The following is a 22127-nucleotide window of genomic DNA, read 5'->3' as shown; positions in this document are numbered from 1 at the left end:
CAGCACTGCTGCTATATTGAACTGCGTGATGCAGGTGAGACGGCCAGAGGCATTCCACTTGTATAAAGTTAGCAACAGGACAGTGAAATCAATTCTCTTCTTGACTGGAAGTCAATGCTGCTTGAGTAGTTTATTTGTAAGATAGGAAAAGATATCCCATCACAGAAGAGAACAGTCATATCCTCACAAAAGAATGCAGTCATTTTACTGTAATATGATGATCTTAAATATATGGGTGGGCTGTTAAAAACTTGTATCTCAAAATCTGAAAATTTTGAGGATAGCTCAGAAAAACTTGTATTTTAGAGTTATGATAATGACATGATTAGCAACTTTCTTTTGCCTAAAAGTAGTTATGCACAGGAAAAAGGAGTTTGTTTTCAGACGATATTAGGTTGCCATCATTCTTCTGAGCTGCCCTCAAATTTCTTAATTTTGAGACACAAAGATTTAAAAGTCCTCAGACGTGTATTTTATTCACTTTGTCTTGAAGAGAATGTCTTCATCAGCAGCTTAGGTGGTTTAGTTTTGTAAATTGAATCCCTGAACTTGGTGTAGAAATCATTTCAAACTGCATGCTGTGGATTATTTCTCATCTCTTCTATTATTATTATTATGATTGTTAGGAGCAATGGAATCCGACTACCCTACAGACGAGGATCTCCCGTCTGAGACTGCCGATGATACTGCATCAGTATCTAGTGCTGGCAGTGATAGTGGATTTGGTAATGTTACCTTGGTAACTGCAAGTATACCAGCCACGCCCAGTGGTACTTCACCAACATCAGAACCAGGTATGTATAATATGTTACAAGCTACTGTAATTCTCCCATTTGATTGGCTGAGGGCAAATTTGTTGAGTGATGTCAGTCTTTGTTGTTTGGCTTTCTTTAAATAGGCCCTTTAGCTATTAAATATTATTAAAATTGTGTAGTTTGATATATTTGCCAAATTAGTGGCATTGCCAGCATTGTTGATAGTTGGCATCGAACCTTTAAACTTCAACTTTTTCACAAATACATTGGTTCAAGAAATTGAAATTTTGTTTTCAAAAAATCTATGGTTTCATATCCAGTAAATCATATTTGATGGTTACTATATTAATCATATTAAATCATTAGGATTTACTAACATTGTTAATTTGCTATTAACAATGTTAACACAGCTCAGCAAACCAATTACCAAGGTTTCCATGGTAATTGCAATTACAAAGTTACCATTCTTTATGAAACAAGCCCCAGGTATAGTTCATTAAACTTGAACATTAGTACAGACACATTAGAAACTTTTAAACAAATCTCTGTTCTTTGTTAGCTGTAGTTTTCTACACTAATGCATTTTAATCAGTTGTGAAATTTCACATGTTACATGCTTGTATCGAGTATTCCTACAATTCCTGATCAGAATTAGGCTCTTTAGCTGGATAAATGTACTGAGAACAGCCATTTTCTTTTTCTTTGGGTTGATTTGAATCTGGTTGTTTTCCTCTTCGTCTTTATTGTCTATAGAAGGTGGAGTAAGCCTAGGTGACAGCGAGGCAAACTTCAAGGCTGAGGTGAGTGAAGCCAACGTGAGGAACATCTCATCAGTGACCGATGCTGAGAAGGCTCTAAGAGAAGCAGCAGCAGCTGAACCTCTCCCAGACACTGTAGGGATGGAAGGTGTGGTCAAAGACAACATCCTCAAGACAGACTCAGCAGCTAGTAGTGATACTGGTAAGGACACGAAGGCAATAAAAATGCTAGGGGCCATCAGAGGGCTGCATTGCCCTCTTCCTTTTGATCAAAGTTTAGGCCACCCAAAATGGTCCCTTTTTTGTTTGGCTGTAGTACGCATTTTTCATTTGCATGATTTTAAATATTTCATTTTATGCCCCTTTTAAGAGTGGCCTTGATACCCCTCTGTCTGACATTGGTGCCCTCTGTTACCTGGCCTATTTAAAAAATTGCCCTTCATCAAAGTAGTCTTGTCCCTCCAAGATCCTATTTCACAGCCTGGATCTTGACCTAGGTATAGTGGTAAATGAGAACCTACTTTTCATGTTCTATATAGGAATTTCAGATTAGTAATTGAATCTATGTCATAGAGGTGCATGTTCCTGTAGAAATGTAACTGGATCGGAAACAACAGCTTGATTTCATTCCATATAAAATTGTTATATTAATCTCGGGAGATTTAGTAAATGATTTTTCAATCACAAATATATTGAAAGTGCATTTGTGAGTTTGTTTTCCTTCTTCCTGGTTGTTTTTCATACATATGAACAATATTAAAATACAACTTGAATCTAATTTCTGTAAGACCTTTGTAATCTTAGCCTATGCCTTTTAACCTTTGACCCTTAACAGAGGGATCAGCTACAGACCCTCTTGGTGCAACCACCGAACCCATTCCTACTGAGACCATCGTCGCAAGGCAACGTCGGGGAACGTCCAGTGATCTCCTGAAGGATGGTCTGTCTGATGCACCAACGGTCAGTGATGCCATGCATGAGGTCGCCGAAAAGATGACAAGTATTAAACCTACTATGTGGTTGGGTGCTCAAAATGGAAAGTAAGTTACAATATAAGATGGATGCACTGTTGAATAGCATGTCACTGTGATTTGCGTTTATTCAATGAATGTTAAATAAGTGAGAATAAATGAAGGAGGAGATAAAGAGACAAACAGGATAAGAATGGACAGAAAAAGGAAGAGAATGAAGAAAAAATTAACGAAGGATGGGAGAATAGTGAAGGAAGGAAGGAAGAAAGAAAGAACCTCAATTTTCTGTAGATGTGATTAAGTTTAAGAGTACCATTTTAAAAGAACATAAAAAAAGTTTAAAGTAGAAAGATGATATTCAGAGAGCAGATAGATATATGAAGGGAAAGAGCTGGGAAAGCGGAAAAAGATAGACATAGAAATACTAGAATTTTGACATTTTTTCATGTCCATAGCTAAAGATCTTACAGAAATGATACAGGGAAATGCAGTATACTATTTTACCTGCAAACACAACTTTCATTGATGCCTGCCTTGCACAAAGAATCAATGGAGGACACAAAAGGCAATGTTGGCTATCTCATGCATATTAAGTAGGTTCTCATTAATATGTATTTTAGGGTCATGAATATGCATACAAGTTTACCTTGCCTGTTCACTATGCCATTTATATTGGAAAAATTCTCATATTTGTTTAGTCTTTACTTTTTTTCATGCAAGCTATTAATATTTTTATACATATTTATTGTGCATCAAATGTTTATGATAATTTCCCAATATCATTATGTTTTTAAAGAAATAACCTTGAGTTTTACTTTGCTCATTTACTAACCATAACACTTTAATGATATTGAAAAGATAAGTCTTACAAAACCTCTAGTGACATTCAAAAAGGGCTTTTGCTGCTTGTGGCACATGGGATTCCCCAATGGGGTGTCCTGTGCGGAATCACTATCAAGAGATTTCGGAAGCATAATATTTGTGAACTGTGGCTGTTAGTTGTCTCTTGCACTGACGCCCTAAAATTTGACAAAAGACAAAGAAAAATGTCCCATCCATCAAACCTCTTGACTCCTTATTCTTCTGATTATGAAAGATCATGTGTCAGTCAAATATCCTTTTATTTATTACAAACAATCCATTATGAGTGTTCTCTCATTACACTACCGAAGTGAAAAAGTCATACTCATCAGTTATCATGGTTACTCCTTCCATACAATAAAGCTTGCATGAGGTTTAGCCTGATTTTATTCAAGCAACAATGGATGAGTCTCGCTAGTGATATGTTTTAATGTGGTTATGCCCACCAAACAAAGTTTGAAGGGGGTATATAGGAGTCAGTGGAGGGTGGGGTGGGCGGTTTGAACTGCTTCCTCAGTTTTTAACCAATTCTCATGAAACTTGGCACACATATTGGTGTTGGGGTAAAGATGTGCAAGACATACTTTTCGTATGTGTCAGAAATTGTGTTGCCATGGTAACGGGTTATTATGGCAAAAATAAGGTAAAATCTTGCAGTTCGAAGTACTTCCTCAGTTTTTAACCAATTCTCATGAAACTTGGCACACTTATTGGTGTTGGGGTAAATATGTGTAAGGCATATATAATGTGTATTTCAGATCATGTTGCCATGGTAATGATATATTATATACTGAAAATCAGGTGAAAATCTTGTGGTTTGAATTCCTTCATCAATTTTCAACCAGTTCTCATGAAATTTGGCTCACACCTTGGTTTCGAGATAAAGATGTCCTATACACATATTTGTGTATGTCGGGAATCAAGTTTCCATGGCAACAACATACTATATGATCCAAATTAGATAGAAATCTTGCGGTTCGCACTACTTCGTCAGTTTTTAACCAATTCTCATGAAATTTGGCTCACTAATTGGTCTTGAGGTATATGTACAGATGTCTGAGACATATATTTTGTGTGTGTAAGAAATCGAGTTGCCATGGTAACAACATATTACATGCCCCAAATTTGGTAAAAATCTTGTGGTTCGTTAGTTTTCAACCAATTCTCATGATATTTGGTCTTGAGGTAAAGATGTACAGGACATATTTTTTCCATGTGTTGGAAATCGTGTTGCGATGTGAACTACTTCGTCTGTTTTTAACCAGTTCTCATGATATTTAGCTCATGCATTGGTCTTTAAGTAATACTAGGCAAGAAATTTTTTCCATGTGTTGGAAACTGTTGTAATGGTAACGGCATACGGTGGGTGGTCAAAAGGTCAAAGGTCATGGGGTCATTGAAGTACTTGAAATTGGAGGAAATATTTGTGTAAGTAGTAATGTGTTCATTTTGATTGGAATACTGTTTGATTGATTAGATACATAACTTGATATGTATGCTGTGATACTTCCCTGGTTCTTTAGTTATTATCAATCAACATTTAGAACCAGACCAATCATACGTTGACTTCATTGGGGCAAATTAGGTATTCATTTCATCATATCTTGAGCTTCATTGAATTGATTCCTACCAAATTTTTGGCTGTTGATGAAATTCATCATGCTCCTCTGAGATTTGAAATAAAAATGTAAAAATTGTGATAAATATGTATCGCCCATATTCTCAAAGGAGGTTTCAATTGTACCATGGTGTAAAACCATGTACAATGCAGATTTTTTTTTACATAATTTATGCTTATTTCATTGCTTACACTAAGAAAAATACATTTATAGGCACCTTAGAATGTTAAAAGGTTTGTACCTTGATAGAATTGAAACTTCTTTTGAGAATACTGTCCATTATGATGGTACTCCATTAGAGTTGTCATGATTACATAATAAATAATCTTTCTTTGAACTCATCTTGTAATTGGTTCTATGGAATGATCTTTCTTTGAAGAAAGCAATGTATATGAATGACATTACATTACCTTCATGTCTATTACAATGTATGTTGTCTTTTGTTTACCAGTCTTTATGTACATTCTGCTGTCTCTCAATGGAGGAGATGTCTACATGCAATCAAGCTCAAGGATGCCATCTTTGCTATTGTGTGAGTATATTATTATTACTTGTAATTTGTAACAATCAATCGCAAATATAGTTTAGGTAATAAAAATTGGTCAAAGGATCTGCTTTTTGCAACAGGTTTTGCTAGATGAAATTGATCTATTGATGGCAAACTTTCAATTGAACTTTGCAATTGATTATAAATAAGATTTTGCCACGTTCCCTTGGAAGAAGATAATCTCAATCACTGAAGTGGTTGAGGGTACACCATGTGTGAGTTCTAAAGGGACTGAGAAAAATAGATAGAGGTAGAAGTGAAATGGAAGGTAGAATCACCTATCAATTACAAAAAAGAATAGCAACTTTCTCTTATACAGTGTGTCCCAGAAAAAAGGAAACCGAGATTACCATGTATTTTTTCCTCAAAGGAAAATGAATTATGATATTTCTTTTACATCATCATACAATTCAATTATTCCTCTACATTTTGATTCCTACGAACAGTTCACGCATTAATGAGCATGACAAATTTAAAATTTTAATGTCAAAATCAGGTTTCGCAGAAAAGTTGATCAAGATTGGTTCATGATACAGCAATCGTGCTTATTCGACAATTGGCTCATTATCATTTCTTTTGTATTCTTTGTTAAGATTCTCTCACTGATCCCTGAAACGAGAGTGGATTCAGATTAACACATGGTTTCTGCGCAAATCATTTCTGACATGCCTCAATATTTATTGTTTGTAATCGAACGATTTGCTTGGATGTTAGTCTCATACTAAAGATGAGATTCCTCTCTTACCATAAATATCCAAATTATAGTAAAAACATATTTAATAATTATAAAATCTGTATCTGAAAACAGGTTTCCTTTTTTGTGGGACACACTGTATATTATATTGTGGTTAGTTAACCAGTAACAATTTGACACTGGTGTAAATCCTTGTGTCATACCTATTATGGGGGGGGGGGTGATCTATTGTCCCATGCCCCCCCCCCCATTTGAATAGCATGATATCATGGATTTACACCCGTGTTATTTTGGCTGTTTAGGGCTTGAGCTAATGCTATTCAAAGTGGCTGATAGCATGTTGGCTTTATTAAGAAAAAAAAATTGATTTTTTGTTTTGTTTTTTTTTTGGTTCAGACACATCAAAGGGAGAGTGTTGGCAGCACTGGCAGATGGAACAGTAGCAGTCTTCCACAGATCAGCTGGTAGGTCCACCATGCACTGTTACACCAACATATACAATCAATGTTAATAATTGATTGTAACTTTTTAAACATGGATTTCTGAAGACTAACTGCTGCAATTAGTTGTGACATTTAATGTATATCTTCTGTGCAACAGGGCTCATTAAGTAGAATATTTAACATTGTGGCAATTGTTTGAAAATGTCCTATTGCAAAAAAAAATATTCATTTTGTAATCAAATACATTCATTACTTGTCTTTGCAAATTCATAGTGCATGGTTGTATGTAACTCTTTTTGGCACTAGTGGTTTACTGAATTTTGAATAATTTTACAAACCACCTTTGGTATTACCCCAGTTACCATGATGATTGGTAATCTTAATATTAATGAATAACCCTTTCTTTTATTTGTCTAACATGTATGTATTTTAGCTTTGTTTTAGTTATTCTGGACCCACATGAATAAGTACATATAGAACTTATTTAATACTGTCACTGCCTTTTATCTCCTATGCTGGCCAGGAATAGCATTTCAAATCAGTTTGTGTCTTGTAGAAAAGGTGCTAAGGAAATTTCAACTATTATTATGATTATCATTAACAGTCACACTTGACTTCATGATTGAAATCAATATAAATTCATCAACTATATATACATATCAAATGATTAAATTCTGCTCTGTGTGAATGAAAAATATTCCTTTTTTTGTTCACTCTTCATCAGATGGACAATGGGACCTGAATAACTATCATGTACTAGACCTCGGCAAACCTCAGAACTCAATCAGATGTATGGTGGTGGTCCTAGACCGAGTCTGGTGTGGTATTAGGAACAAGATCCATGTCGTTCATCCTCAGACTCTCAAAGTAGAGGTACATATTCTTTTACCATCAGTGTAGTAAAGTAGTAATCCTTCAACTTGATCTAATGTGTCATGTTCTTTATCTGAGTAGTTTGAATCATTTGTCCTTCTGTTTGCATGCAAACAAGCATGCTTTTACAGCAGTCAAGTAAAGCAAAAGTTATGCAAAACCAATTGTTTCATTAATTTCATTACATTTTGAAAAAAATTTGTAGCGATCTCTTGTCAACAACTTTATGTTGCCTTATTTTTTCCAGGTATGAAAATTGACTGAACCCTAAAATGCAAACATTCATGACTTCAAATATTTCCAATGCTTTTCACATCATCTAGGGTCAGTAAAGTACGATGTACCCTCCTTGAAATTCGAAGACATTTTGATAAATCAACAGGCACAATAGACACAATCTAATCTTGCCATTCACACCCAACTCGGTTATAAAGGAATCATTTTGCAAACGTGAACCTTAATGGACCAACATTTGTTGATCTCTTGACAGAAATCCTTTGATGCCCATCCACGTAAGGAGAGTCAGGTTCGTTTACTATCATGGCAAGGTGATGGTGTATGGGTTTCTATCCGTCTAGATAGTACCTTACGTCTCTACCATGCCCATACTCATCAACACCTTCAAGACGTGGACATAGAGCCTTATGTCAGTAAAATGCTGGGTAAGTCTCGACCCTTTCAAGGGGTGGATGGACTTCATTGAAAGTAGAATAAAGCATATTTCTGATGGAATGAGAATTATACCATTTTTCCTACTGTATGATCAAAATATATGAAAGATTTAAGATGAAATGAAAGCCATTTACTTTTTAGAAAATTTAGTTTCATCAACACCTTGTATGAGAGCGCCAGGGGTAGAGCATTAGAGCTGCTAGCACAGCAATATGTGTCACAAGGAATCTGTGCTTACCAGATTAATTTTTAATTAGTGGTACAGTGGTATCCTTAACAAAACATTGTGGATATATTGAATAATTATTGCTTGATTTATAAAGCTCTGGCAATTGCAGTCTGATCCAAATGATTTATGATGTGTATATGTGGATGTTTCTTTCTCATGGCCCTGGGAAGCGGGGTGCTGCCTGTATTACCCTCCATAGGCAGCACTCCAACTATTCTGGAAGATGTGTAAAAATGGAAATGTAGAAAAAAAATGGACTGCCATTTTGTAGTGAACCCACCTTTATTTTTTATTTTTTGCTTTTCAGATCAGCGCCCCCAGTAAAAAAAATGTGTCCAGGGCCCTGTTCTTTCTTTAACGCATTCCATTGTCGTGGTAATATTAATGGTTAAATGAATTATATGGATTCTACCCAGCATACTGTACTTGTTGCTATGTCAAGTAATCCTCTGGCAATCCTTTAAGTTGTAAAATGGATAACCTCTGCTTGAAGGGTTTGTTCTTTTGATTACATATTTAAGAGTTTGTATTAGTTCATTTTTCACCTGTTGTGAAGTTTACTGAAAGTCTGAAGAAATCAATTTCAATGATCCATAATTTCCTATTAACATTCATGTGCATGAAGTGACTGATTTTGTATCATATTTGTGCAGGCACGGGAAAGCTTGGTTTCTCCTTTGTTCGTATCACATCGGTAATGATCTCATGTAATAGACTGTGGGTTGGTACTGGTAATGGTGTCATCATCTCAATACCACTATCAGAAAGTAAGTGATTATAATTATCATTGATGATGATGGTAGTGATGGTGGTGGTGATGATGATGATGATGATGATAATGATGATGACGATGATGGTAATGATGATGGTAATGATGATGATGATGATGATGGTAATGATGGTGATGATGATGATGATGATGATGATGATGATGATGATGATGATGATGATGATGATGATGATGATGGTGATGATGATGATGATGATAGTAAAATACCGATAATGGTTGTGATGATGATAAAGGAATGAGAGCATATCCCAATCCTCCTTTCATTTCCTTCCTATAGCCTCTGAAAAATTATAATCACAACAACTTTTCAATGGAAATAAATTAAGTCTTCAACCCCCATCATATCAATTCATCACTTTTCCAAATAACATGAATCTAAACCATATCACATCTTTAATAGGTAAGAAGCCAGCATCGACTGGAGGTAGTCGACCTGGTGGTGTCATCCGTGTCTACACAGACTCTAAGACAGACAACGTGAGGGCCGGTAGTACCATTCCATACTGTAGCATCACCCAAGCTCAACTATCCTTCCATGGTCATAGGGATGCTGTCAAGTTCTTTGTATCTGTACCAGGTAACAACTGTAAGTTCTGTTGGCGTGGACGGTGAGAATTGACCACCCTTCCCCCTCTCTTATTTATTTATATATATATATGTGTGTGTATTTTTTTGTAATGTACTGTTTGCTCTAGTTAGTGCACAATTTGTTTATTTGCTAGTTGTCATTATATTTGTTTATTTGGAGCCGAAAGGGTGTTAAAAGGTGGTTGATCTTGGAATTGGATTTATTTGAATAAAAGCTAATCAGAATATTGAATATTGTGGTGAAAAAATAACATAAGAAATAATGTTTGTTTAATATGTGTCTGTTTTCATGAGATATATCCATCCTGTCTGACAAGGTCTGTTTGTTAAGATAGTTACTTGAATTCCGGTATTCATTCTTTTATGATTTTCATGAACTCGAGCACAAATTACATCAGAATGAATGCTGTTCTGTGATAGAGCATTGAACAAAAGCAAGCATATACTGAAGGTCCTTTTGACTCCAAATAAACAATTTGTCCCGTGCATTTTTTTCCAGTGGCATTTCTTATTGTTTGATTGGTATATTGTTCATTGCTTTTGTTATTTGTTTAGGTTTCATATGCTTCAATTTCTTGCAATTATATATGTTATTATATCATATTGTTCCACACTTCATCTATTTAATTCTGTTTCAAAATATGTCTTTGTCACTGATGTATATTTTGATATCTTGCTATTAAACCTTGCTGCTTCTATGACAAATTTGCATGTTGAATAGTTTCATGATAAGACTATTTCTGTGTTAACCCATTGGAGATTGGTTTGATTATGCTATAACACACATTTTCCATAGACCCAGCCAGCAGATATGCAAGCTCAATCTCCAATGGGTTAATAATGGAATGATATCTTGCATGCCTCTGGTTTCATTCATATACAAAGTCATGCATGAATTATATAAACCATTGCCTACTCAAGCCAGGTTTTCATGCTACAATGCATATGGGAATTACCAAAGTCAGTAGTCAGTGGGTTAATACTGCTCCAATGACCTCCCTTCAATAGGCCTTCCATCTATCATTCTCTTTTTAAAATGCACTGCTGATTTAATTCCTATTAATAATTTTTAATTTTTAGAAAAAAATATGATTGGTACCACTTTTCTGTCAAAGTTATAATTATAAAACCACATTATCTGTCAAGTTGTATGATTGCTTTGTGTTAAAATCATGAGCTCCAAATTTTACTTCTATAATGTGATATTGGAATGTAGACTACACTCATTAGAATTAACTCATTGGCTCACTTTAAAAGAAAGGATTAGGAATTTTTCTCCTGTTGGTTCAAAACAAGCACTAAAATGTTTTCCTTTGTTTCCTTTCTGCTCCTAAAATATTAACTCTTAAAATACCATTGAAGGTTAGTTTTACTCTTACTAACAGCATACAAATTAATTCTAACACCAACTCAGAATGCATTCTCAGTTGTTAACTTCAAATAAGCCACTTTGCTCCAACTTTCAAAATTGTAATATTATTTTTTTTTATGTTCTGAAGAAAATATTTTTTCTGTTCTTTCAATGAATAGCAGCCACATATTTGCATAATTTATTATATAATTATTATTTTCATTATGCTTAGTTCAGTTTTATTATTATTTATTCATGACACTGGAATGAAATCATGTTTGTTTTGACCCTGTACTAACCTCTATCCTATATGCTACAGTTATTCCCATAGAATATATTTGGGGTTGTTTGTTATATTTCACTCAATTATTTTTACGGGTTATATAATATTTCAGTGCTTTTCAAACCCTTTCTTACGTAGAGACCAATATTTATTGCTCTTTTTAAGTATTCGATGCCCACGTTTATGCTTGAAAAAAAGTTTTGAGGCCCACAACATTTTATACAGAAAAGTGGCCAAAGAAAGCTCAGAAAGCAAATTTGCCTATGTTTAACCCTACCTTTCTCCAATTTCATTCTCAAATTCATGGGATTTTTTTTTCACTTAATTATATGGAAATTGATTTTATTTGGGGGAAATTGATTTCCTTTGGATAGGTTGAATTTAAGATTTGTTTTGTAACAGCAGATATGCTGTTTATTTACTATTTGAGCTTGCAGCTGACTTAACAGAGCTCTGGCTCTGATCAGTGGTTTAAAGACATCTGGTGGAGAAGCACTGATATATTTTTGTTAGGGGGTATGCTGTCTATAATCCTCCCAAAATTTACATATATCCTTGCATGTACAGTCAAATATAATAATCCCAAACCCCTTTATCTCCCCCCACACCCTAAAGTTCTTACCAGATACGCCAACAGAATTTTTGATAATTAATTTCTTGCTTGCTATTGAGATTTCTCTAATCTTTAATTCAAACGATCTGTTTCTTGTTCCATGTTAGTAACAGTATTTAAGTTCTTGTGCAAGATATTTGTCCTTAAAATCATTAGCATCATGTTGTAATAATACTTTAAATTCAAAATAGCAGATTTAGCTACATGTACTGTGTAATCATAATTGCCAACTTTAAATTTGATAGGAATTGCCCAAGACTAAGTAGTCATTCGTATCCCCCCCCCCTCTCTCTCTCTCTTTCTCTCCTTTTTTTTCTCTGTCTATCTTTCTATCTATCTTACATATATATATGTCTGTCTGTTTTTCTTTCTATAGTTCTATCTCTTGCATTTCGGCAAGAAAATCATGCATATGAATGGGCATAATATTAACTATGTCTCTTATTAATTCAAGATATTTTTGTAGAATTGCATTCAAAAATATTTTTATGATTTTGTTTCCTTTTAATGTTGAATGTATGTATGTATAGTAGAGAATAAATAAAATCTTTGAAGAGGTTTCTGGAATAGATGGAGATGTTTTGGCTAATTCAAACTGGGTAGATGTTGTTTTATTAATAAGCTTCTTCTCTTAGAGCACTATTCTTTACATTTTGTTTCTGTATCAATGTGATTATGACATACTCATTTTCATCATCAAGTCATTCAAGCCTTGGCTAGAAGTAATTTTTTTTATTGATATTCCTGATTTCGCCACGGACCTCTTATAGGAAAGGATGGTAGACCTCTCAACACATAAGGATGACTTTGCTTAAAAAATGGAGGGGGGGTAATTCTAATCGGATTGTGCAGTAAAGTTATCAAGAAAAAATAGGAAAATTAAATTGAAACAAGCGCTCAGAAGGGTCAAAAGTCACATTCTTTCATCCAAATTCAGAATGATTGAATTTCTTCTGAGACTGATCTGATACAAAGAATTAGAATGGATTAACTTGTCTTTAATTTTTTTCCACCTAAAAAAAATCTACAATATTCAATTGTCAATAATATACAGACTCTCGTGTGTATTCTTGTATTCCCTATGGCATTTTTGTACACGGATAATCTAAACCGCTCAAACCGAAATTACAAGGAGCTCTTTTGCGATATCTTTTCTGATTCTTGTATCTGTGTAAAAATAAAAATATCAATGTTAAACACATGTCTTGGTCTTTCCTACCATGTATTTTTCTAGCAATATAAATCTTTGAAGGCTTGGGAAAAAAGTGCAAGTAAACTTTGAAATTGATTTTCTCTGAAATGGATTTTGCACTGTTGTATTGCGATGTTTCGAATGACCACCAACAGTTTAAAGAATAATTTCCAAACATTGCCATGTATTGTCGGTCGATTCTTTCAAACAATCTTTAGTTTTCATTCAATCTTTAGTGGAGGAGCCGTGGTGTAGTGGTTCTGACTCTCGCCTTGTAAACAGAGGGTTGTGTGATCGAATCCCACCACGATCTGGCGTCCTTTGGCAAGGTGTTAATCCACACTTTACCACTCTCGTCCCAGGTGCTTAATGGGTACCCGGTAGGATGTGAAAGTCATTGTAGCTTGTCCAGTACTGTGTGCGCCTCATTGGCGACTGACTGGAACACTCCCCAGGGAGTGGAGGATGTGCACACATTGTGTGGGAGAATGACTGATTGAATCCGATGACCGGGGTAATAATATATCTGTAAAGCGCTTAGACACGTTGTTCCGATGTATTAGCGCTATATAAAAGCTGATTAATATTATTAGTCATCATCATTTCCAGCAATGGTTGTATTATTCCTTGTTTATGATATCAGGTTCAGCTAGTGGTATAGCTACAGGTAGTGTAGGAAGCGCTCCATCTCCTTCCAATCCTGATCAACCTCCTCCTGATAACCTAGCAACCAAGAACATGCTTGTACTCAGCGGAGGAGAGGGATATATTGACTTCAGAATTGGTGAGTATCAGGAAAAATGGCTATTCAACCCCCAAAATAATAGCCCTCTAAAGTTTTCAAAGATCGTTATTTGATACAAAGTATACGTCAGATAACAGCAGTAATATTACCTTGTTTTCCCCATTGATTATACCAATGAAATATAAATATTGTGATTATGTTCGTGAATGTAAAACCAATAAAACTCATAAGTAAAATACAAAAGTATATGTCAGATAAAGAGCCCACTTTCAGATCATTTTTACCCTTGTGAGTATGTATACTCTTCAGTTATTGAATGGTTTATTATTAAGTTATAGTATGAAGGTGAATGGAATTGGCCAACATTGCATTAATCCTTAGCCTGTTTAACAGTACATGTGATTACCAATGATGTTTGCTGTTAAGGCAAAGATTGTGTAATGCTGTCATGATTGTGCTGTTAACATGTAACTTTCATGGGAGTTTTGACTTGATTGAGGGCAAGTTGAGTGATGTTGTTATGCTATTATAGAAGTTTCTAACAATGGTAAAGATAATGAAATAAATGAATGAATAAAAAGGAGACCACAGATGTCATGTAAGGATATATGATCCAAAGTAGGAGCATGAAGAGAAGAGGATGAAATGGAAGAAATGTCATTTTAAAAGAGGGAAGAACTCTTCTATAGATGTTTGTTGGGAGTGACAGACAGAAGAGGGAGTGGAGAAATAAAATGAGAAGGAGGGGAGGAGGGGAAGAGGAACTAAGAGCAAGATAAGGGGGGTAGGTGATGAAGATTGTAAGGAGATTGAAGAGTAGAAAGTAAAGAAGGAGTGAGAAGCATGAGGAGAGGATTGAAAGAGAAGATGATGAAAAATAAGAATAGAAGGAAGAAAAGGAAAAGAGGAGGAATAGGAAGTATATATATATATATATATATATATATATATATATAGTAACAAAATATGCTGAAGATAAATGGTAATGCTTTCAAAGCCAATATAGTTTTTATTTCCTCGAATTTTCGACGGACCTCCGTCTTCTTCAGGAGTAAATACAATGTATACATTGTATACAAATATATATATATATATATATATATATATATATATATGAATTTTCTTCTCATCTATAGCACCATTAATATTATCAATATAATTTTTTTTTTCATTTCTCCAAAGGTGATGGTGATGATGAGGATGAAGGATCTGGTAACTATGGCGATGTACTCACAAACTCTTCTCGGTCAGCACGCAGTGAGAGAAGTCATCTCATCGTCTGGCAGATAGCTGGACAAACAGACTAGCCCCATCATATGTCCAAAAATTGCCAGTGTGTATTTGTTTTCCTCTCCTCTCGAGGTATCGTCATTGTGCATCTTTCTTGTATCCTGTTTGTCTCCCTCTATGGCAAATCACTTCAGATTTCTCCTTGAAAGTTGGCTTACTATTGTTGATGCCTGTGTTAATGAACTTGATTTCCACTTAAGGGTACAAGTACATGTGTAAAAGGGTTAATATGTATTTGCAAGTTCATCAACAGTAGCTTGCTTTATATATGGATAACATTGCTATGCTGCTTTAGGACAAGAATATGTGTGAAATTTTTCCTTTTAACTGATTTGAATTTTCAAAGAAAACAAGTAAATGAATATTTGTCACCCAGCATTAAACAATATGACATTATAGCTGAAGTTTATATATTAAACAAATTTTTAATGTAAAATACTAGATGAGTAATGACATTAATAATATAATATGGAAATCTATCCGATGAATATAACAATATTGACAATTCACAATGCACAGGGTTTTTAGAATGAATATATTTATATTTTGTGATTCACTATTGGATTTTGACATTAATTGCAATGATACAAATCAAATGTGATAGTTCAGTCACTGTGCCATAAAAGCTTTTATTAGATAAATTTTACTGTTCTCCCCCATTTTTTTTTATCTGAATATTCAGTTGAAGCTTACAGTGCCAGTTTTTACATCTCTGCAGTTGTCTGCTGAAATACTTTTGTTGAGAATATATGTAATATAAAAAGTGAATGAGGAAATATCTGCTTTTAAGGACAAACAAAAATGTTTGAATGAGTTGTAAAATATAAATTCACCACTCACAGCAGCTGTACTAAAAAGATTTTTATCAGGAAAGCTGATTACCTATAACTGTAAAACATTCATGCGGTAGTCACAAGAGCTGTATTTCAATTTTTGGTGAAATTTATTCCTACATAAAATTATCTTTTTAATGCACATTAGGTCCAATTGTCTATCATATACAATTTCTTTCACTGTGAAAATAATTTTGCACTGCAAAATATCCTCTCTATACTGTATGAGAAATAGTTCAACAAGACTACATATTTTCTTCATATTTTTTATTCGGATGTGTTATCTGAACCTCATGCAAGAGTGATTATTTTAATTGGACATATTTGAGAAAGTAGACTTGAGACATTTACAGAACTCACAAATAAACATGACAGTTTTGATATCCACAGTAGCTGCAACTTTTTTAAAACTACTTTGTTTTTAAATGCTGTACCCGAGGTAACAATCATAGCCATGATGATGCAATGTGAATTCTAACTTACTATCCTTTCGCTTCAAAAAGACTGTTGATGAGTACCTATGATATGAGCAAATCATTCCGTCTTTTTGTACATATATATATTTGTGTATATAAATAGTGTTGTACAAACACACTTGATCAGTCAGTAAATATCACTATGTTTAACGTGTGTCCTTGTCTGTGATAATGTCAAATCAATGTTTATGTAAAGTATACCATTGGAAGAGTGATGTGCTAAATCCTTACAGTGCTTATTCAATTGAGAAAAAGAAAATGTGGGTGCTGCTATCATTATAAATGCTAACTGGCAATTTCATAAGATAATCAAACATGTTTGCATGTGACCCTTGTTTTCCCTTATCTTACCTCACTTCTTGAAATTCTTGTGCCATGATGATTTTTACGACTTGCACATTTTGATATGAACTCAGAAAGCATAGATGAATCACGATTGATCATTTCAAGGTCTGACCTTCAGGGGGATACACATAGACTGATTTATTTCATGGAATTGCCATAATGCAAAACACCTCAACGTATGGGTAAACTTTGTGTGCCAGTGTGCAGAAGTAGAAATCCTAATTTCAATACCTATTCACAGTGATGATAACGTGGTGAGCAGTTTGTGCTATATTTACATGATGCATTCACATTCAAGCATTCAAGATGGTTTGGACGAACTGGATGAGGAGCATATGTTTCAATTTGTCTTTTTGGCTCATCATTTCTTGTATTTGGAATTATTCTTTGTCAACAATAACCACCGTTTGAAATTTGAGTAATAAGCAGACAGTGAAAGACCTCGCTATATCTGATTGGATGAAAAATATTGAATGAGTAAAACAATATGGCTATCATAACTTTATATCCAATGAGGCAGTCTCCTTCTTGATATAGCATATTGGCTTCATATTTTGAGATAGAGATTTGTTGATTATCTAATTGTTATAACAATCATTCCCGCTGAATTTGAGATTCAGGGTCTTGCCTCACCATTGATGAAATGTGTATGTTAATGATGCAGGATTTAACCAATACTGTGTGTGTATTGATGCTTATACTTAAATGCAACCATTCTCCAATCGTTTGTTTTATAAATCCACTTGAATAATCTGATTTTATTTCATTGTATATGGTGTTAGGTTTGGTCATTGTATGTTATAATCACCTATTTTGGAGTTTCTGAAATGTTTATAACATTAGGAGAACTAATTGATTCCCAATTTCTGCTCATTTCCACCATTCGTTACACAATTTATATTTCAAATTAGCAACATGAGAATGATACACTGAGAAAGCTTATAATGATAATACAAAAAAAACACAAACACAGATGACTTGGTATTTAATATTTGTTTTGTTTTGGAAGTTTTAAGAAACATATTTTTTCCAAGCCTTTTTAAATCCATTTGATTCAGCAATATGTTTCAGGTAGCAATGCATCATTATCATTTTATGTTTTTCTACAGTGTATTCACTCTTGTCTTTTTTTTGTAGAGCATATTATCTCTTTCATATGATATCTTTCTTCTCTTCACCGCTGTCCCTGTTTTTTTTTTTTTTTTATCTCTTTCATATCAATCTCGTACTCTCCTACACCCCTTTCCTTTTTACCCCCCCCCCCCCTCTCTCTCTCTCTATCTCTTGCTGTCTATTTCTTGGTCCTACTACTTTTACCATTATTCACGAATGATAACAATTACAAAATATTGTAACATCTATCTCCCTATAGCAATATCTTTGTTTTCACTTTTACCTGTGATTTTTTTATTATTGAATGTTCATCATTCCCTTAGTGTTTTATTCCACTTTTTATGTAAGTCACATATTTCAGTCAGATAAATCATTAGCACGGCCATTTTTAGCATCAATTCTCATAGATATATTATATGTAAAGTCTATATCAAATGAAATATGCTTTACTTAAAATTATGTATATACAGTTAAATCAAATTGTAAATAACTATTAACATTTGTAATATATTCTTTTTTTGTTATTGTACAAGGTTTATGTTAAATGCTAAAAATAGTTAACAAAAAATAGGATTAATTTGCGAAGAAGAATAAAAAAATAATATCAATACTATTGAATTGCATGTGATTTTTCTTGTAACATACATAGTGCCCATGAATTGCCATAGTTGAGTAAATACATAAATGTGTTTTTTTTTAAATAATACATGTAATACTAAGAAGGTTTGTATTATGACTTAATGCCATCACTACAAGTTTAATCTGTTTTAGTTATTTGCATACCAATGGATAATGGATCAATAGAATTTTTATTTATTAACATCACTTATTATTTTATTTATTTGGGTTTCTTGAAGACTAATTATTCCATATGGATTTTGTATCATCATAGTGATAACTGTTATTTCTAAACTACTTACCTTGCAATCCCCATGGCATTTTAATATGTCATATACAGACAAATGATGCCTTTTATATTTCATAGACTGTTCTAACATATTTAAGCCACTCTGAATTCATACGATTTTACCATTTTACTGTAGGTCCGTGATTTTCCTCAAACATTTTTATTTTTTTAACTCAAAACTTTATTAAAGCTGTCATAGATACATCATAAAAAAACATGTTTGATGATAAAATGACACACAGGAAATGTTTCAATTTTACCTCACATCATTGAATGTCTTGTGTTCCTGTTTGGAAGCTTGCATCTATAGTAGACAATTTATTTTTAAAATTACCGGGTCTCAATGAAATTGCTCTTTATCCTTTGAATATTTGTCATTGCATTCTTAACAGCAACGTGTAGACAATCCTACTTCCTAGGAGTCTAGACATGATGTGTAATGACTATCTGAAAGCTTGCCAGAGGCTTGATTGTCATGGCAGCAAGCATTGTATACAAAACTGGTTCCTAAGATCTTAAGCCCATTCATTAATGATATGTCTGGTTCTTACATAAAATGTCAACATGTTAATATGTTACACCATGATTATCCTACAGTTCTAGTTCACTTGGAAGGAATCCATATCAATGAAGAAATTTGATTAAATTATGACTGCCCTTTATGAGGAATCATGATCCATTGGGTTTTTATAATGTGTGGTAATAGGGTTAAGACACAGTGCCAATATACAACCTGCTCAAAAAAAAACACCCCAAATTTATTGTTGGAAGCTATACATACATTTTATGCAACCATTGGCAGTTTTAGCTAACTAAAATAGATCCGCTGATCATGTGACCACACCATAAACACATGAAAGAATTGAAAATATTCAAGATGTACACCGTAATACTGGGTTGATGCAATATTTATAAAAACCCAGGTGATGACTTTATTCAGTGGTAGATGTATGTTGTGATTGTCTATTATAATTAACATGTTCAGAGAAAACAAAATGACAGTATGCTGTGTTAAATAAAATTTTAATTTTGCTTCAACAAAAATTACCAACTGGAGAGTTACTTCATTTTGTGTGTGGAGATTTTCTTTTGTATTAGTGTTATGATGTTTGACAATGATGATGGCGGTGATGATGATAATGATGGTCGTGGTGATGGTGGAGGTGACTAGTATAGCGATCGTGGTGGTAATAATAATAATAATAATGAAGTTCTTGTACAGTGCGTATCAAAAAAGGTTTACACTTTAAAAAATCCCTGAGAATTAAAGAATATACAACATGTGGGTAATTTTTTCACATATATTCTTGGGTTTGGATCTCATCTATCCAATGAATGCAAAAGTTTTGACAGAATGTTACACTTGAGTGAGCACTGTCCATCTTTGTAAAGCTTGCAGAATGCTCATTTTCACACTGTTTCGAGGTGAAAGGGTAAAATCAAACTTATCCTGCGAAACATTTCTCATACATTTCCCTTGCACTTTTAGCCAATTGATATAAAAAGGATACATTCAAGCATTTTGGAACAATTTTGTCACCAAAATTGAAATTTCAACACATATTAGTGCCAGGATCTGAGGACATAAGTGAATCTGACCAAAAGTTTATATCAGACATCTCCAGCATTTTTCACTAAGTTTTTATCATTTAATGTGGGTTACATTTCATTTTTCATTTAATACTTGTATCTCCACACTTTTCCCAAGCTTGACAGTGATTAACAAAATGAAAATCAAGCCTAAGCCATTTCAGGAGAATCACAGCTCAGTGTAAAGCCAATGCCATCCCGATGACCTTGGTGTGAGGGGGAGTGGGGTGGGGCGCAATGCACTCTTCAAAGCCGTACTTTGGGCAGGTAAAAGATATCTCCAAATCATTTTTATTAGCTAAATTCCATGTGTTTTTCATGATTAAGATATACTTTTATACGCATAATTATTTCAAAGTTCTGCGCAAATAATTTTTCACTAACTTTTCAAAAGTAAGTGGTGCTCACTCAAGCGGAAATATTTTTTGACAGTGAGTTACATCGTCATTTGCTTAAATGGATCGGTACCAATGTGGAAAAATCGTCAGGATATTACAAGTCAATAAATTTACAGGATTTTTTCTTAGTGTAAACTTTTTTTTGATACACTCTGTAAAGCGCAAATCACATTATGTCATCGTGTCCCTATGCTCTTCCAAAGGACTTGGATATTATTACGCTGGCTTTAGCCCTGCATCCTTTTACAGCATGGTGGCATTTCAAGGAAAAAAGTCCTGCCAGGTACCCATTCATCTCATCTGGGTTGAGTGCAGCACAATGTGGATGAATTTCTTGCTGAAGGAAATGATGGTGATGGTGATCATGATGAAAGTGGTGGTGGTCGTAGCAGTGATGATGATGATGATGATGAAGGTGGTAATAATGATGTTGATGATGAGAGTGGCAGGGATTAGATGATAGGCAGGGAAGATATTGGTGGTGGAAATGATGGTGATGATTAAGATGATGTTGATTGTGATGGTGGTGATGGTAATGATTGTGTTTTAGGAGGTGGAATTATTGAAAGTGTATAGCATAGCACCGTTAGAGGGCGCTATTCCATTTACATACAACGACGGGGCGCTGTATATCGTGAAGTCGTGATATAAGTTTATTTTCAGATAAATACAATTTAAAATAAAAAAAAGCCCCATGCAGTTGCATTTAAAACATTGAATGATTTTTTGTTAGATACATATTTTTTACAAGGACAAAAATAAAGGCAAAAGAAGGACAAACAAAAAGAAGAAGAAGGTAGAGATAAGAGAAGAAGGAGGAGGAGAGGAGACGAAGAAGGAAAGTAAGAAGGGGAAGAAGAAAGAGAAGGAGGAGGAAAAGAAGGAGAAGAAAAAGAAGAAAAAAAGGAAGTAGAAGAGTGTGCCTATAATATACTATACTAGAATACTGTCAATCAAAACGTAATATTGTGAGGTCGTACGGTTTAACGGTTAGCATGGTGCTTCGATCTTCTCTGATTTTGATATTTTTTGTAGGTGTTAAAATAACGGGGGGGGGCTTTAAAAAGCATGAATACACAGATTCATATTTTCTGTTGATTCACACTAATAAACAAACCCGCGACACTGAATTCAAGAAAAAAATGTGAACTATATAAAGGTCCCACCGAGATTTGAACTCGGATCGCGAGA

At 34.1% G+C, this 22127-nt stretch overlaps 1 protein-coding gene and 1 non-coding gene across 9 annotated transcripts in view; both read left to right on the top strand.

Moving 5' to 3' along the window:
- LOC121411328 (C-Jun-amino-terminal kinase-interacting protein 4-like) overlaps positions 1–17405 on the top strand; it is a 79534-nt gene extending 62129 nt beyond the window's left edge. For 7 of the 8 annotated variants that reach the window (XM_041604050.1, XM_041604041.1, XM_041604035.1 and 4 more), the window contains 11 exons: positions 627–794; positions 1509–1715; positions 2349–2553; positions 5416–5496; positions 6602–6669; positions 7373–7521; positions 8012–8183; positions 9076–9189; positions 9613–9798; positions 13883–14023; positions 15167–17405. In XM_041604050.1, the coding sequence (XP_041459984.1) occupies positions 627–794; positions 1509–1715; positions 2349–2553; positions 5416–5496; positions 6602–6669; positions 7373–7521; positions 8012–8183; positions 9076–9189; positions 9613–9798; positions 13883–14023; positions 15167–15291 (1616 nt within the window). In that variant the 3' untranslated portion in view covers positions 15292–17405. The remainder of the gene's footprint in view (positions 1–626; positions 795–1508; positions 1716–2348; positions 2554–5415; positions 5497–6601; positions 6670–7372; positions 7522–8011; positions 8184–9075; positions 9190–9612; positions 9799–13882; positions 14024–15166) is intronic. The other variant, XM_041604019.1, reaches the window with a different exon arrangement.
- LOC121406651 lies at positions 3373–3506 on the top strand. Its single transcript, XR_005968847.1, has one exon. It is a non-coding gene; the product is annotated as a U11 spliceosomal RNA (small nuclear RNA).
- Positions 17406–22127: the final 4722 nt, after the last annotated feature.

The sequence above is a fragment of the Lytechinus variegatus genome, chromosome 1 (genome assembly GCF_018143015.1).
Source record: "Lytechinus variegatus isolate NC3 chromosome 1, Lvar_3.0, whole genome shotgun sequence".
NCBI lineage: Eukaryota > Metazoa > Echinodermata > Echinoidea > Temnopleuroida > Toxopneustidae > Lytechinus > Lytechinus variegatus.
This window is presented reverse-complemented; position numbering and strand designations above follow the sequence as displayed.